Source organism: Callithrix jacchus, chromosome 19 (assembly GCF_049354715.1).
Source record: "Callithrix jacchus isolate 240 chromosome 19, calJac240_pri, whole genome shotgun sequence".
Taxonomy (NCBI): domain Eukaryota; kingdom Metazoa; phylum Chordata; class Mammalia; order Primates; family Cebidae; genus Callithrix; species Callithrix jacchus.
In genome coordinates, this window is record NC_133520.1 from 41,692,501 (window position 1) to 41,709,173 (window position 16,673).

General features: G+C 39.3%; 1 protein-coding gene across 1 annotated transcript in view; it reads left to right on the plus strand.

Moving 5' to 3' along the window:
* Window positions 1-1,184: 1,184 nt before the first annotated feature.
* ADSS2 (adenylosuccinate synthase 2) overlaps window positions 1,185-16,673 on the plus strand; it is a 41,690-nt gene continuing 26,201 nt past the window's right edge. Inside the window, exons 1-3 of the mRNA XM_054248357.2 lie at window positions 1,185-1,471; window positions 14,872-14,974; window positions 15,738-15,806. Of these exons, the coding sequence (XP_054104332.1) occupies window positions 1,289-1,471; window positions 14,872-14,974; window positions 15,738-15,806 (355 nt within the window). The 5' untranslated portion in view covers window positions 1,185-1,288. The remainder of the gene's footprint in view (window positions 1,472-14,871; window positions 14,975-15,737; window positions 15,807-16,673) is intronic.

Below are 16,673 nucleotides of genomic sequence, written 5' to 3' on the forward strand. Positions count from 1 at the left end.
TACCCGCATATATGTACCGTGTGACATTGACAGTATCCGCATATATGTACCGTGTGACAATGACAGTACCCGCATATATGTACCGTGTGACATTGACAGTACCCGCATATATGTACCGTGTGACAATGACAGTACCCGCATATATGTACCGTGTGACATTGACAGTACCCGCATATATGTACCGTGTGACAATGACAGTACCCGCATATATGTACCGTGTGACAATGACAGTACCCGCATATATGTACCGTGTGACAATGACAGTACCCGCATATATGTACCGTGTGACAATGACAGTACCCGCATATATGTACCGTGTGACATTGACAGTATCTGCATATATGTACCGTGTGACAATGACAGTATCCGCACATATGTACCGTGACAATGACAGTATCCACATATATGTACCGTGTGACATTGACAGTATCTGCATATACGTACTGTGTGACATAGGTAATCCACTCCTCCCTGAGCCTTTGCTACCACTGTGTAAAATGAGAAGGATTAGGACTTTACTTGATCTACTGATTTCAGGTCTCGTGTCCTTTACCTTATCGCCTTACTTTTGAATTTTGTCTTTTTTGGTCCTTATCCCTATCTCTGTTACTTCCAGACCTTTAATTTCCAATTCTACACTTACACGTTCGATTTTATGCTGTTTGTACTGCGAAATTCCACGCTTTGCATTTTGTACACGCTCATTCCGTAATAAAGACAAATCCTAAAAAAAAACAAAAAAACAAAACCCTGTAGGTTTGCTGTAGGCAAACCTGTAGATGGCAGACACAGTGGCCCCAGAGTGTGCCGCCGCAGCCCAGAGCGTTGCATGCTGGGAGCTGCAGTCCGACGCTGCACACGCCCTCCGCGCCTCTCCAGTTTGAATGCGAGAGGTAGAGTGGTAGGCGGGGTGCTGAAGGAGAAGCGCTCTCGAAGCCCCGCCCCTGACCTTTTCCGCTCGCGCGGTTCGCACTGGAGTGGCGGGCCAGGCCGCGGAAGGGGCGTGGCCTCGCTCCAGGACTGCGGCCGTTGCCGCCACCAGGGCCGCTTCCTGCGGGCGCTGCTGCCGAGGCCGGCCTGCGCGGGGCAGTCATGGTCCCCCCTTGAGCGGGCTGTGGCGGAGAGCGGGGCGGGGACTGGCTGGAGGGTGGCGGCCCGGCGGGGCGGGGGCGGGGCCGGCCTCTGGCTCCTTCTTCCTCCGCATGTGGCTGGCGGTCGCTGAGCAGTTGAGTTCGCTCGCTCGTCGCCGGCCGCGTCTCCTTCGGGCTCTCCTCGCGTCGCCGGAGCCATGGCGTTGGCCGAGACCTACCCGGCGGCATCCTCCCTGCCCAACGGCGATTGCGGCCGCCCCAGGGCGCGGCCCGGAGGAAACCGGGTGACGGTGGTGCTCGGTGCGCAGTGGGGCGACGAAGGCAAAGGGAAGGTGGTGGATCTGCTGGCGCAGGACGCCGACATCGTGTGCCGCTGCCAGGTGAGGCGACGGGCCGCTCGCGGGAAGCCGGGCCCGGGCGCTTGGGCTGCCTGGCTGCTGGGGCCCGGGGACTCGGACCCAGAACCCGCATCCGCTGGCCAAAATGAGGTGTCACCTTGAGGCTCCGTCCTCCTGTCCTGACCTGCGGCGACGTGGAGAAATGGCGGGAGGTCGGGGACCCCCGACCTGGAGCCGCGGGTGAAGCGTGGGGTGGCTCTGGAGGAGCCTTGGAGGGATGCGCTGTGCCTGGGGAGTTGCAGTTTGCGCCTGGGGACCGGTGCTCGGCCCGGGACGGAGGCCAGGGCGGAGGTGGGATGCGGTCCGAGTTGGAGGAGCCACCGCCCGAGGCCTGCTCGCAACTCTTCCGACTGCGGGCGGAGACCCGGCGCGGCGGCGGATCCCCCATACCCACCCCCGCAGGGCGGTCCAGCGGGAGTGGATTGTTCCGAGGTGTCCTGAAATCCGGACTCACCGATCCGCTTCCCCGGCAGGCCCCTGGCTTGCTGCGCTTTGCTTCCTCTGGTCCACTTTGTTGACATCCAAACCCACCCACCTCTGGGCTTTGGATTGTTGTTTTAGGGCCCTGAGTTTCTTGTTTTTCTTTTTAAAATGTACTCCGTCAATGAATGTTAAGGAAAAATTACTTTGACTAGTTGGTCCCAGAGGAGGGAATCCTTTCTCTGTTCAAAAAAGCGAGGGAAGTAAATACATGGATGTCCAATTGAGTATTTGGAAATAAATATTTGCATTGTTACGTGAACTTTCGGAAAACGAGGTGGTAATGTACTTCCTAACGGGAGACACGTGGTTTTCAGTGTAGGCTTTCTTCCTATTCGCGTTTCCTTTGAAGCCGCACACAGGGTAGGCCTTTGTAAAGGCTCTCAGACAACTCTCCAGTTTCAGAATTCTAAGTAGATGAGCAATGACCACGTTCAAAACAAAGTGTAATGTAATATTTGAAGTTAACTACTATTTGTTTAAGTTGCAAGAATATTTGTTTTGAACATATATGGCATGATATCATGGCGCCATGCTGTATATGTTCTAATAAGTTATAAGCTCCCTCGAATACCATAAAATCGTAGGTATATAAAAAGTTAAATATAAATTCTGCAAATATTTTCAGACTTACCTTGTTTTCATGCAGAAATCCACCCTGCCCATTCTGAAATAGTTGTTGCACGAATTGCCTCTTAGGAAACTATCACACCAGCTCTTCCTCCTTTCCTTCCAACCTCTTGTTTCTCCACCCGTCTGGCCACACATTCACTGTACCTTGGCACTCCAGAGGCTGTTGCCATTAAATTCCTGCCCCACAGTGCATTAGGAAATACTCCAGAAACCCAGCCTTTACCTTCCTTTTGTCTTAAATTCAGATCTGGTCATGCTTTGGGGAAAGACAAATCAGAATACCTAACTTTCTTGCTGTCTGGAAGGGGAGAGAGGCTGAGGCCTGTGTGTCTCCCTCACTGATATTTTGACATCTTTATGTGGAAATGGCTCAGGTTGAGCTATACTATGGGTTATAAGAAGGTTTGGAGAACACAACCATTATGGCATTTATTCTAAAGGATCCTCAATTTTAATATTCTGTCAAATATTAGAAGCAGTTTGTAGATTGGAGAAAGTGTTACTAATCTTACTGAGAAAGTAGGCTTGAAGGAGGTTAAGTTGTGGACCAACCTGATCTGATGCCCTTGGAAAGTCTAGAGAAGTGATTGAGAAGTAACTAAGTTTGGCTTTAAAATGTTAGCTGAAGATAGCGGAGAAACGAATGAGGGGCCTTGTTAGGCAGACTTTCCTCACCTGTATATTTTTGACCTAACTACCTTATAGAATCCTTATGTTTTTCTAGTGCCTTTTAACAGTGTATCATTAGGATTCTTTATTAGTCTTGTTAGCAAAAAGCAGATGAGTAATGAATAGATTTAAGCATTATCTCTTTTGTGATTTACCTTGGTAACTTTGTATTATTTGGTTACCCCTAGTAAGCTGGCATCTACTTAATGAAGTTCTTCTAGGCTATAAAATTGGAATGTTGAGTTCTTACTGAGTGTGTATAGAGAGTTGGAAAAAATCAACAGTAAGACATTGTGAGCTTGGATTGCCTTGTTCGATGTCTTAAGTGTTGTGTGTTAGTGAAAATACGTCCTTTGATGGAGTTTAATATGTTCCACCATGTTGATGTCATGACCTCAAATTTTATTCAGCAACTGTTTCTCCAGAAGGGATGTGACACAACGAATCATCATAAGGACTTTCCCCCAAAGAAAAACTGGCAGTGCATTTAATGATATATTTTAATATATAAAATGCCTTTTTGGAAACAATAGATGTAAACCTTATGGCGTTTTCACTGTTACAGCGCTTAAGGCCTATGTTGTTCAGATTCAGGATTTTTTTTTTTTTTGAGACAGAGTTTCACTCTTGTTACCCAGGCTGGAGTGCAATGGTGCAATCTCGGCTCACCGCAACCTCCACCTCCTGGGTTCAGGCAATTCTCCTGTCTCAGCCTCCCGAGTAGCTGGGGTTACAGGCACGCGCCACCATGCCCAGCTAATTTTTTGTATTTTTTTTTAGTAGAGACGGGGTTTCACCATGTTGACCAGGATGGTCTCGATCTCTTGACCTTGTGATCCGCCCGTCTCGGCCTCCCAAAATTTATGAGGAGTTATTTATGACTTGGTAGGTTCCCCGGATCCGTAAATATGTAGGACTTGCATCAAAGGACAACCACTACTGATGCCTTAATTTTAAAGAAATATTTCTTTTAAGAAGAAGAGAGAAGAATTAAATGGAGGCCCAACCCTGGTACAGGTCATTCATCTGGTAAACACATATTGAGTAACTGCAAGGGGATCACTTAGCCTGGGAGTCAAAAATCTGAAAAAGGCAGGGATTCTGCCCTACAAGGAGCTCACAGTCTGGTGGACAACTGCTGTTTTCATGCAGAAATCCACCCTGCCCATTCTGAAATAGTTGTTGCACGAATTGCCTCTTAGGCAATTGCTGTGTAAAGAAGTATCCAGAAGGTAGGGACAGGGAAAGGCACTATATCAGTTTTTCAAGAGGTTAAAGTATGGGACCAAAAAGGTCCCTTTCTGGCAGCACAAAAGTAGTTTTTTTGAGAAGCCTAATACTGTTTTTTTCCCCAAATTCTCTTAAAGTAAAATACTGTGCTTTCTTTTCTTTATTTTGCTGAGTAGAAACTAATGAAACTTCTTAATTATAGTAGTTTATACCAGGCTTTAAGTAAAGGCTTATTTATTCTTGAAGAAAGTAAGTTCTGAAACCACTATTATTAGTGATAAAGAAGCATAAAAGGCATACCAGCAGCAAACTGAGACTTTCTCCTTGAAATAGAAAAGGTGAAAGATAATTTAAAAGAAAACATTAGTGTTATTTAATGCCTTGACCTTGTACAACTAAAATGATCTGCCAGACCGCTTCCCATAATTTGAAAGATAGTAGGTAATTAGCATTTAAGTTAAGCCATTCTTCCAGGTTTATAACAATTGCTGTTTCTGTTTTCTGATTCTTTTTATATAATTTCCCTAGTATATAAGTATTTACCAATATTTATTATGCTATACTTGGTTAAATCTTGTTCTGTTTGGTTACTGTGCTTTTTCTACTAGAACGTGAATTTTCTCAAAAGGGGGACTTGCTCTTTTTTTGTTTTATTCTGTAGCACCTAATACTATATGAAGCAGAAGGGTGTATTCTGGGTGGCAAGAATTAAATTTCACTCCTAGAAATTTATTTGAAATCAGTAATAGTGACCCTTTCCTGTAATTGTTTTAACATCTCTCTGGACAATTTAGTTGACTGGTGGCATAAATTTAAGGTGGAATTCCTAGCATTCCTTGGATTAACATTTGTTATTTAGTATTTTAGCTGGAATTTTTAACATTGTACCCTTATGTTCAAAGGTTTTGTTTATTATATTACAATCTTATTTCTTGTTTCTAGGAGAAAACAGGTAACTGATTTTGTATCATGTATCTCCTCAACATGTAGGGTTCTAGTAACTAGTTTGTCTCTGCTGACACAGTAAATCTCAAGGTTCAGTCAATGAGGATTTCCCAAGTTGCTATTGCAGTTAGTAAATATAGTATCCTGTCAGTTCTACTTTTGAGGCATGAATTTTAAAATATATCAGACATCACCATCTCAATGTCTGATCAAAATTATTCTATTTCTTTAACTTTGGTGGGAATGGATGGGTTTGTTGGATATTTTCGAGTATCTCTAGGAAAAACTGTTGCCTAGAGCAAATCTAGAATGAACCAGTAAATTGATATGTACTTAATAGCTTACTTGCTGTAACTGGATATGAATCCAGCTATCTTATCTCTCAGGGACTATATCAGACGTTGACACCAAAGATGAGTGTGGATGGGCTACATATTGATAAATTAAAATTGGTGACTATTATAATACTTTTATAAGCAGAAAGAGACGTCGGCATTTAGTATTGGCTGCTGAAAGCAATGAAAAGAGCAATAAATGAAGGGGAGTTCCTGTGGCTGCTCTGGGCTGGGACAGTTCTTTACATTGAACCAAAAGTTATATTTGAGTCATATAATAAAATTCTTTTCTTTAAAAAAGAGGCTCCATGAGATTTCTGAAAATGAGATTTTTGTCTATATTAAGTTTTAATGTCTTTGAAGGATTTTATTAGTGAGATCAAATCCTTTTTTTCTGACGAGATCTATGGTTAAATTTCAGTGTGTTTTTAAGAAAATACTTTCATGAATATAATTAGGTGAATTTTTATCAAACATTTACAAAGAGCTCTGTGATGTCATTGGTTTATACATTTTCGGTTGCATGTGTTAATGCTCTCATCTATGCCTCTGCTTTAGTGAGTGTGAACAAATATTAGAGTTTGGTACCTAGAGTCTACAGCTTCTTAATTAGGAACCTAAGATCTTCCCAGACAACACCCCTTTCCACTTTCATTGTGAGAAGTTATTTCATAATGGTAATAAAAGGTCTAAAATATGAGGTATCTGAGGTTTTTTTTTAAATCATTTGTGACATTTATGTGTGTATGAAACTGAAAGGTAACTATGAGCATGCAAGGTAAAATGGATATCTTTAAACTTTTAATGGATAACTGAGCAGTGCACTTGGATATGTTTGCTAAAAAGAAATTCAGATGCCCTGCGTATTTTTCCTCTCTTCCTATCTAGTGTGTCTGGCTACTGCTGAATAGTTAAATTTGATCAACTGACTCGTAGTAACTTAACCTGCTCTACTTTGGAATCATAAGCTAATTGCAGTTATGTGAATGCTTTCGTGAAAGAACAATCATCTTTGTTTATAGTTACTTTATTGCTGTGGATTGATAAGTGCTTATTTTTTGGTGAATGCTAACATGTTTCATCTGGAAAGGAGGTCTTTACCCTGAAAGCAGCATAGATAATAAGCATTGACTCTAACGATTTTAGGCTCCGAAGAAGCTTGAAGACTGGACAAAAAGTAGCGACCGTTTTTGGTTGCTGGAATAGTTCAGGGGCATGGGACCTGAGACATTGCTGCTCTCTGTTGTAATCCACAGGGGTCACTGACTTCCTGATGTTCATTTTGAGCTCTGTGATTACGGTACTGTGTTCATGTACTCAAAGCAAAAGGACAAAGATAAGACACAGATGCCTAAGTGGCCTGAAAAATGCCTCTGGGCTATGTGCATGAAATTGTTAGCCCTTAACACTTGCGCCTGTCTCTGGGAAAGAGACCCTTGTTTCAGGTTTACAACACTGAGGATCCTTCACTGCTTTCTTCTCTCTACCACAGCAGGAATGCACTTGGGCAAGTGAAGAAAGGAGTGATTTGGGGAAGGAGGCTGCCCAGTAGCAAAACCAAATTAAGAATGAAAAGTCACTTTTGTAGACTAATATCATTTAATTCCTTTCCAATTTAAAGAAGGAGGAGACACAGGTCTTACAGTCTTTACCCTCCCCTGGACCTTAGGAGCTTCTTGGCTAGAAACTTATATATATTAGCATTTCCTGGGTCCAAAATTTTATTCTATAATTGGGCTTGACAGCCTCTGGTTTTGAGGAGTCATGGAAAGAAAATTCAAAGCACTTGTCTTCCCACTTCCTTAAACTTAACATCAAATTAGGAAGAAAAAGAATGCATGGAAAAACTGAGAACAGTTACAAAATAACTGAATACTATTATATCATTCCTGTATCCTGCAGTAATGCTTAATTGTCCTTGACAGCATAAAATGTTATTAATATCTAGCAATTAATCATTTTAATATTCAGTTTCACTAGTACAAGACGTAAACTCAGCAAGGTATGTATATACTATGTTGCAATATGTTTTGTGAATCATTTGTGTTCTTTGTTTGCAAGCAGTGGAAAGAAACTATCTTAACCAAGGTGGGGATTTGTGTAAAGGAAGAGCAGGATGGTGGCCTGAGATGAAGGCTGCTCCTGGAATCTCAGCAGCTACAACTGACAGCCTTTTTCTTCAGGATGCTTCCCATTGGTGACAGGAATCTCAGACTGCTAACTGCTTTCCTTCTCAAAACTCAGATTCAGATTCCAAAGGGAGAGTTGCTGACTGGCTTAGGCTGGAACACGTTTCCCAGCCTGGGTCACACTGTGGCTGGGGGTGATTCCTGTATTTGCAGAGTAAGGGGAAAAAGAGGGACTGCATGTACAAAAGCGAACCTGGAGTTAATTTTGTACAGGAAAGTAAGGTATGAGGAAACAATTGTTCTGGATTGTTCTTATTTGTAAATTGTTTTCCAATAGCCTAATATGCTATAGACCTGTAGTGCTTTTCTGGAAGAAAAAAATTGAGTTAAATTGGTTTTTATTATTTCAACCTTAATTAAATAATGAAAATTAGCTGTGTATTGTTGCAAAAACTAAAAGCATACATCACTTTGCTTTTCAGCTTTGAGAACATAGAATTTTAATCCTGCTTTTTGTTTCTATCATGATGTTCCAGTTTATTTCATCACTCTGTGATGAGGTACATTTTTTCATGGTAAAGAAGCTTACTTAATATTTTCTTTGTATTTAATCTTAATGTAAGAGTAACAGAGAAAATTGGTAACATATATACTGTATTAGGGCATGTTTTGTGACTGCAGTGAGAACTAATCGAATCTTCTTTCATATATTTATTGTTCACCTTAATATTAACATGTGTTTATTCTTGGTATTTAATACAAGAAGAACATCATATAAGGCATTATCAGCTTATGTCTTTCCTCAGAGAAACCTGCCATGGAACACGCAGCCACTTGTGGACTCATGCTGCTTTTTGTTTCTTGGGGTGTTGATGGGGGAGTATATTTTGGAATTAAAAATGGCTCAAAAATTGGCCTCAACGTGAGAGCCTGCTGTGCAGTGTTGTGGTGGCACTGATAAAAGTGTGAAGGTGGTGTCAGCGCATGACCGGAGAGCCACTCTGCCACCTGCCATGTGGCTTCTGAGAAGCTACTAAACCTTTCCATGCCTAGGCCACCCCTTCTGTGGAATGGAGTCAATACCACCTGTTTTGCAGGGGTGTTGTGAGGACTGAGAACGATGTCAAATGTTTTTAATACTTAGATGCAAGGATGACGTCAGTGAAATCTGTACTGTATAAAAGCTACACTAAAATGGGCAGACATTTGGTTAACTGTGCCAGATACTGAAATGTATGTTCAGAAGAGCATTTTACCAACTCAGAGATATGACTTATTTCTAGGAAAAAAAGTTAAATTCTATCTGGGAATTATTACTAAATGTTTTCTGTATTGATTTAACTGATCCAAAAACAACGTTGAGATTCCGCAGCCCTTTGTTTCTATAATTATTAATTGATTGTATTCTGTCTTTTTGGTTAAGTAATATAGAACATACAGTTATGATAATTAAAAGTATTCAATGCAACAAGAGTGACTGGGATCATAAGTGTTATGGGAGTTTACCACAGAAACAGGAGGTAGTTATGTGTAACTGTTAATGTGATTATAAGATTAATATTTTTGTAGGGAATAACCATTATCAAGTTTGGTTTGTGGATAATTTGAATTGAGAAGGAAATGGTATGTCTCCATTAGAAGTAGAACAACAACAAAATATCTCTCATCATTTTAGTACTATCTGATAATAAAATACCTCCCATCATTAATTTAGTACTATCTGATAATAAATATCTCCCATCATTTATTTAGTACTATCTGATAATAAAATATCTCCCATCATTAATTTAGTACTATCTGATAATAAAATATCTCCCATCATTAATTTAGTACTATCTGATAATAAATATCTCCCATCATTTATTTAGTACTATCTGATAATAAAATATCTCCCATCATAAATTTAGTACTATCTGATAATAAAATATCTCCCATCATTAATTTAGTACTATCTGATAATGAATATCTCCCATCATTTATTTAGTACTATCTGATAATAAAATATCTCCCATCATTTATTTAGTACTATCTGATATGATAATAAAATATCTCCCATCATGAATTTAGTACTATCTGATAATAAAATATCTCCCATCATTAATTTAGTTCTGTCTGATAATAAAATATCTTCCATCATTTATTTAGTTCTGATAATAAAATATCTCCCATCATTAATTTAGTTCTGTCTGATAATAAAATATCTTCCATCATTTATTTAGTTCTGATAATAAAATATCTCCCATCATTAATTTAGTTCTATCTGATGATAAAATATCTCACATCATTTATTTAGTGCCATCATTTATTTAATAATGTTTCATGATTCTCCTAAGTAGTTGCGAGTTGCCCATGGGCCCATGTAAGAAGCAGCTCCACCTGCCCTTCATAATAAGTAACTGGGAGAATGAGGGGTGCTCGTATTTGAAACTGTTTTTGGTGACGGTGCGCATATTTCAAATCCTTTGTTTTGCATCTGCTAATATGTGACCTCTCCTTGGACCAGTATAATCTCTGTTTGAAGACAGTTGCCTGAGCTCCCAAGGTGAATTTTGCATATTTACATAATCTAAATTTTAGGTTAGCATCTAAATGGGGACTTCAAATTTGAAGCTTTATTTGTTGCATTTTATAAAATACAGCATGCTAAAACTTGTTTCATATAAAGATTACCTCATCAAGAAACTCCTTATGAGTAGCCCCTTGTCAGTTCACCTCAAGACCCTTCTGCATAGTGTGCATTTCAAGATTAAAAGTTATACCCCAGCTGCCCCACAGAGCACTAGTGACCAAATATAAATAAACACTTATGTTTTTTCCCCTAAATCCTACATAGGATAATCCTAGGATTTTTCTGGGTATATTTACCCATATTTCCACACTCAGCTAAACAATTTAAATATTTAAACCGTATAATAATCCTTAATGTAATATTGGTTATTGAAAAATGTTGGTATTTTTGAATAACTAATATTTAATGAGTGAGCAAACTTTGTACCAATTTATGACTTTAAGTCTTTTACTGCTGAACTTTCCAGCCTGAGCTACTGATAAACTTGGACAAACTTAAGCCAGTCATCCATCACACCATCTGCTGAAGTGGGGTTGGGGTGGGGTGGGGAGAGAGAGAGAGTGTCTGTGTGTGTGTGTGTGTGTGTGTGTGTGTGAACCATCATCTCTTTATTATGGTTAATTCCATCATTACTACATGTCTTGGTAAAATATTAGCTAAGAGAGGAAGCTTTTGTTACACAATAAGAACATTGTCATTCACTACCAATAACAACTGTTTGATCAGATGATTATATTAGTGTAATCTATAAAAGTAATTTTGTATAAATTAGGAGACTTACTTTAAGGGTCTGCTCTAAAAATTAGAGTAAGATAGTTTGTTCTTAACCTTGAGCAAATGATGAATTTTTAGGCAGGGTGGCATGCACATGTAGTCTCAGGTACTCAGGAGGCTGAGACAGGAGGATCACTTGAGCCCAGGAATTCAAGGCCAGCTTGGGCAATATCGTAAGACCCCCATCTCTAAAAAAAACCTGGTCTGGCTCTCATAATAATATCTCATCTGTTGTTTGTCTCAAAATTACCAAATATTTCATAACAACTTAGTAAAAATGTATTAAACTTAGCATATTTGTAACAGGAGGAACTGAAATACAGGCAAGAATTACCCTGTGAGTTCTTTTTAAAAAGACTAAGATAAATAGTGGTTTTCTTGGTATATAATAATGTCCTAGGGTTCTATAGAATTGATGATGAAATTGCACAAGTGTGAAATAATAATTTATACCAGGGAGTTTATTTATTTTGCAAGATTGTTTATAATAGAAAAAGATTGGAAACAATCTGAATGCCTCTCATTATGGAACCAGTATAATAAGTTATTATATAGATACATATACAAAAGGATACAATGCAGCTGTTCAAAGAATGAGATGATTCTGTTGGCAAGGTTACAGAAGTACTAAAATTTGTTAGGTATGAAAAGCAAGCTGCCCACATGTATATAGTTTGTTACGTTGTATATGTAAAATAAAACAGTATATATGTCTTATATGCATAAATCACCTCAGGAAGGACACCAAAAACTTGTGCTAACTGGTTGTCTTATAGCAATGGTATGAGAAAGTCTTCACATTTTACTGTGCATACTTCTGTGCCATTTGGTGTCCGTATCACTTGCAGGAATTTTCTATTAAAAAATAAACAGTAAAAAATAATACCCCTGTTCCCTTTTTGGTATCACTTGAAGGTGTTGCTCAGCATTCATCTCTGTCTTCCTATGCCTTGCCAAAGTGTATCTTACAGTCTTTAGTCTAACATTGCCAAGTTTTAATGTGTATGCCATACATTAGTCTTTGAAGAGTTCTTTGCTTTATACAGTACAGAACACCATGGAAATAGGTATTTGCTTTTTGAAGATTTTTTTTTAGTAGGGCCCATTTTTCTAGCATCTTTGTGACCTCATGATTGGTGATGATTTGGTAAAAGTAGGTAACATTCAATTTGTTAAAAATAACCTTGTAGATCGGCCATAATGGAGCAAGATGGCCAGACAGAACCCTTGACCAATTGTTCTCTCACAGGAATACCAGATTTAACAACTATCCACACAAACAAAAAGCACCTTCATAAGAACCGCAAATCAGGCGAGCCATCCCAGTACATGATATGGTTTTAACTTCATATCACTGAAAGAGGCTCGGAAGAGGGTAGGAAAGACGAATTGCTGATACCACCTCTTCCCCACCCCCAGCAACCCTGGGGTGCTGAGAGAGAATCTGTGTCCTTAGGGGCAGGAGAATTCAGTGATTGTAGGACTTTCCATTGGAACTCAGTGCTGCCCTTGACACAACAGAAAGCAACACTGTGCAGAACTTCCCAGTGCCCACAGAGGGAGCATTTAGACCAGCCCTAGCCAGAGGGGAATTGCCAATCCTAGTGGTTAGAACCTGAGTTCCAGCAAGCCTAGCTACCACAGGCTAAAGTGCTCTGGGGTCCTAAATAAATTTGGAAGATAATCTGGGCCACAAATACTACAGTTCTTGGGCAAATCCTGGTGGTATGCTGGACTTGGAGCCAGTGGACTTGCAGGGGGCATGTGACCTAGTGAGGCACCAGCCAAGGGAGTGCTTGTGTGCTTCTTCCTACCCCAGGTCCCACGGTATGCAGCACAGGAGAGGCTCCTCCCCTCTGCTTGAGAGGAGAGGGAAGAGTAAGGAGGATTTTGTCTTGCAGTTGGATACCAGCCACAGTATGATAGGGCACTAGGTAGAGTCCTGAGCTCCCCACCACAGGCCCTGATTCCTGGACAAATTTCTAGACATACCCTGGGCCAGAAGGGAAGTTGCTACCTCGGAGGGAAGGACCCAGTTCTGGCAGGATTCATCACCTACTGACTAAAAAGCCCATGAACCCTGAATAATTAGCAGCGTTACCCAGGCACATAAGGAAAATGTGGTACATAAACAAAGTGGAGTACCATTCAACCATAAAAAAGAATGAAATCCTGTCATTTGCAACAATGTGGATGGAACTGGAGGTCATTATTTTCCGTGAAGTAAGCCAAACACAGAAAGACAAACTTTACATGTTCTCACTTACTTGTGGGAGGAAAACAATGGAACTCATGGAGTTAGAGAGTAGAAGAATGGTTACCAAATGGCTGGGAAAGGTAGTGGTAAGGGTGGGGACATGGTTAATGGGTATAAAAATATAGTTAGATAGAAATGAATTTAGTATTTGACAGTGCAACAGGGGACTACAGCCAACAGTAATTTATTTTACATTTTTAAACAACTCAGTATAATTAGATTGTAACACAAAGAAAGGATAAATGCTTGAAATGATGGATACCATATTTACCTGGATATAATTATTACTCCTATGCCTGTATCAAAATCTCTCATGAACCCCATAAATACAAGCATCTACTAAGTACCAACAAAAATTAAAAATGAAAGAAAAATAGCCTCCTGATGAAGCTAAAATAGTCACTGTTGGGCAATATAGTTTTGATTGGTGTATTTTAATGTTATTCAAGGCTGTTGCTACAGTTTTTGTTACAAATGCATCTTGAGTTTGCTTTTAAAAGTATGTTAATCTTGTATAGAAGTTTAAACATACATGTAATCAGCTGACATGATTGTGAAAACTTGTGCTTTCTTCCATGTTTTTTAACCTTATAAATTAGAAAAGTTTATATGGTTACTTAATATTTAGTCTCGTTTGTACCCAGTTTTTTTAATTTGACTTTTGACATTGTGCTATTTATGCATAAGCTTCATAGAATAGAAATGTCACCATGGGTTTATAGTATGATTCTCATGTTAGCAGTTCTGACTCGGTATTACTTTATCCCGAGATGAGCAGGTTCTAGGGATCTGTCACTAACCACACCTACCAGACTGGTTTATAAATTAGAGGCCAAGGATAACCAATATTTGGGGGAGATTCTTGTTAAGTTCATATAGGAATACAAATTTCCGGTCACAGAGTTGCTTGACACACTCGTAGGATGATGGGGATTATATGAATATTTATATCAAGTCAGGGTAACTGGATAGATTACTTTTTTTTATCTTAAATATTTTTGTGTATAGATGGAGTATCATGGTTAGATTGCCATAATCCTCGATAGCCAAAGACAGACTAATTGCTCTGTGTGTTTTTTTCACTTTTTTTCCTCTTTTAAGAAGGACTATGATTTTCTGTCTTTCAGAAACCTGAATTTCCCAATTTCCATATTCTTTCAGGATAATCACTCAGATGCACTACAGTGGGGAAGGGAGACAGCCAAATGCTGTTAAAGCCTTTAATAAATCAGTAAATGTGGCAAATATTTGGGTTCTCTTAAGTTGACCTTTTGGCAGGAAGTCATTAATTCACTTTGGAAGGAGATATGTTATTTGCCATATTTATCATCAGGCTCAATTTTCCTTGTCTTATATTTTAGGGAGGAAATAATGCTGGCCATACAGTTGTTGTGGATTCTGTGGAATATGATTTTCATCTCTTACCCAGTGGAATAATTAATCCAAATGTGACTGCATTTATTGGTAAGTGTATATACTGAACTGCATGGAGATTCCCCCCACCAATTGATAATGACATCTATTTTTTTATTGTCTAAACTGATTTCGTCTCTCACTAACCGGATGGTTCACTGATCTCTTATTAATTTGGACCTTGGTACCTTCTGAAATATAGCTGACTTTGGCTTTTCATCACTGTAAGGTCTTTTAACAGTAATACTTTTTGGAATGATTACATTCATCTGTGTTCATTGATGATCTTAAGAAGTATTAGGTCATTGAGTCAGTTTTCCAAATACTTTTTTTTCCAAATACTTTTAACTATGACTTATAGTAAGAAATACTAGAGGTTCATGAATTTATTTTGAACACTTACAATAAATGATGCAATCTGATCTTTTTTGCTCTACTTTTTAATTTTCAAAAATCCTAATCACAACCTACTAAATTGATCTGTGACCATTAATAGGGCGTGATTCCCCAACTGGAAAGATACTGATCTAGCAAGTACTGTGACCATGTTCCATTTGCTTAAAATTACATAATAACTTTCCTTCAAAAACATATTTCAGTTTGTTTCAAAGGAATTTTAAACTGTATTGAGTATAATTCTAGTGTTTTATATTCACTATATTATACTCCATTATGTATTTAAGTTATAATCCTGTTTAAAACTTGGAATTATTTCTGTGGTAACACCCTGTTAAATCAGAATGTCCTCTAAGTTATGTATGTTTGTGTTAAAGGTAAAGATGTTTGCAGTTGGGATTTGTTTGTTTTCCTTTAGGAAATGGTGTGGTAATTCATCTACCTGGATTGTTTGAAGAAGCAGAGAAAAATGTTCAAAAAGGAAAAGGTATGAGAGAATAAGTCTACTTGGTGACCAGTTGTTTTTCATAAAGTTTTATTAGGATCTTAATGCTAGACAAACAATGTGTTTGTCTTATACTTTAAAATTTCAAGCTAATATAGGACAACTTTCTCATGTCAGTTATTAAGTTTTATTCATTATAAACAGTATCTTAAGCAAAAGACCAACATCTTATGTTATTGTGTTAAGTCCTGACTTTTACACATTGGTCATCTGCAAACTTACCTTAAGGTAGCTAGAATTACAATATTTGGGTGGCAAAACTAGCAAACTCCTGAATTTGCACAGTCAATCTTGCTTTCTAGAGGATCTAGAGGATCTCCTTTGGTTGCTGGAACTCGGGGGCAAAAGGGAATTTTTCCCCCCACGCTACATGGATGTAAGGGGAATTGTTTAGGTTCCTCCTTCTAAATGAAGGAGATGCTGCTTTTATGCTCTACATCCATGCCTGTCTCCTTAGAATAAGTAGTCCTGGATTCCTTCCTTTATTAATGTCGTGGATTTTTAGAGGTGTACATTAACCATGGCCATCGCATTAGGGTATGAGGGGAATTTGACACTATAATTCCAGGTTAAACATCCCTAATACAAAAATCTGAAATCCAAAATGCTCCCCAGATCTGAAACTTTTTGAACGCAGACATGACACCACAAGTGGAAAGTTCCATACCCGACCTCATCAGCGAGTGAGTCCCAGTCCAAACAGAGGCACACACACAGTTTCTTCAGTGTCTCCAAGGGAAAAAAGGCCTTCTCCCCTTTCAGCTTTCACATATCTTTTCCATGCACGCCCAGATTCCCCCACACAAGCATGCCCACAGAGGGTAATAAAGTGGCATTTGTGCTAGCTGA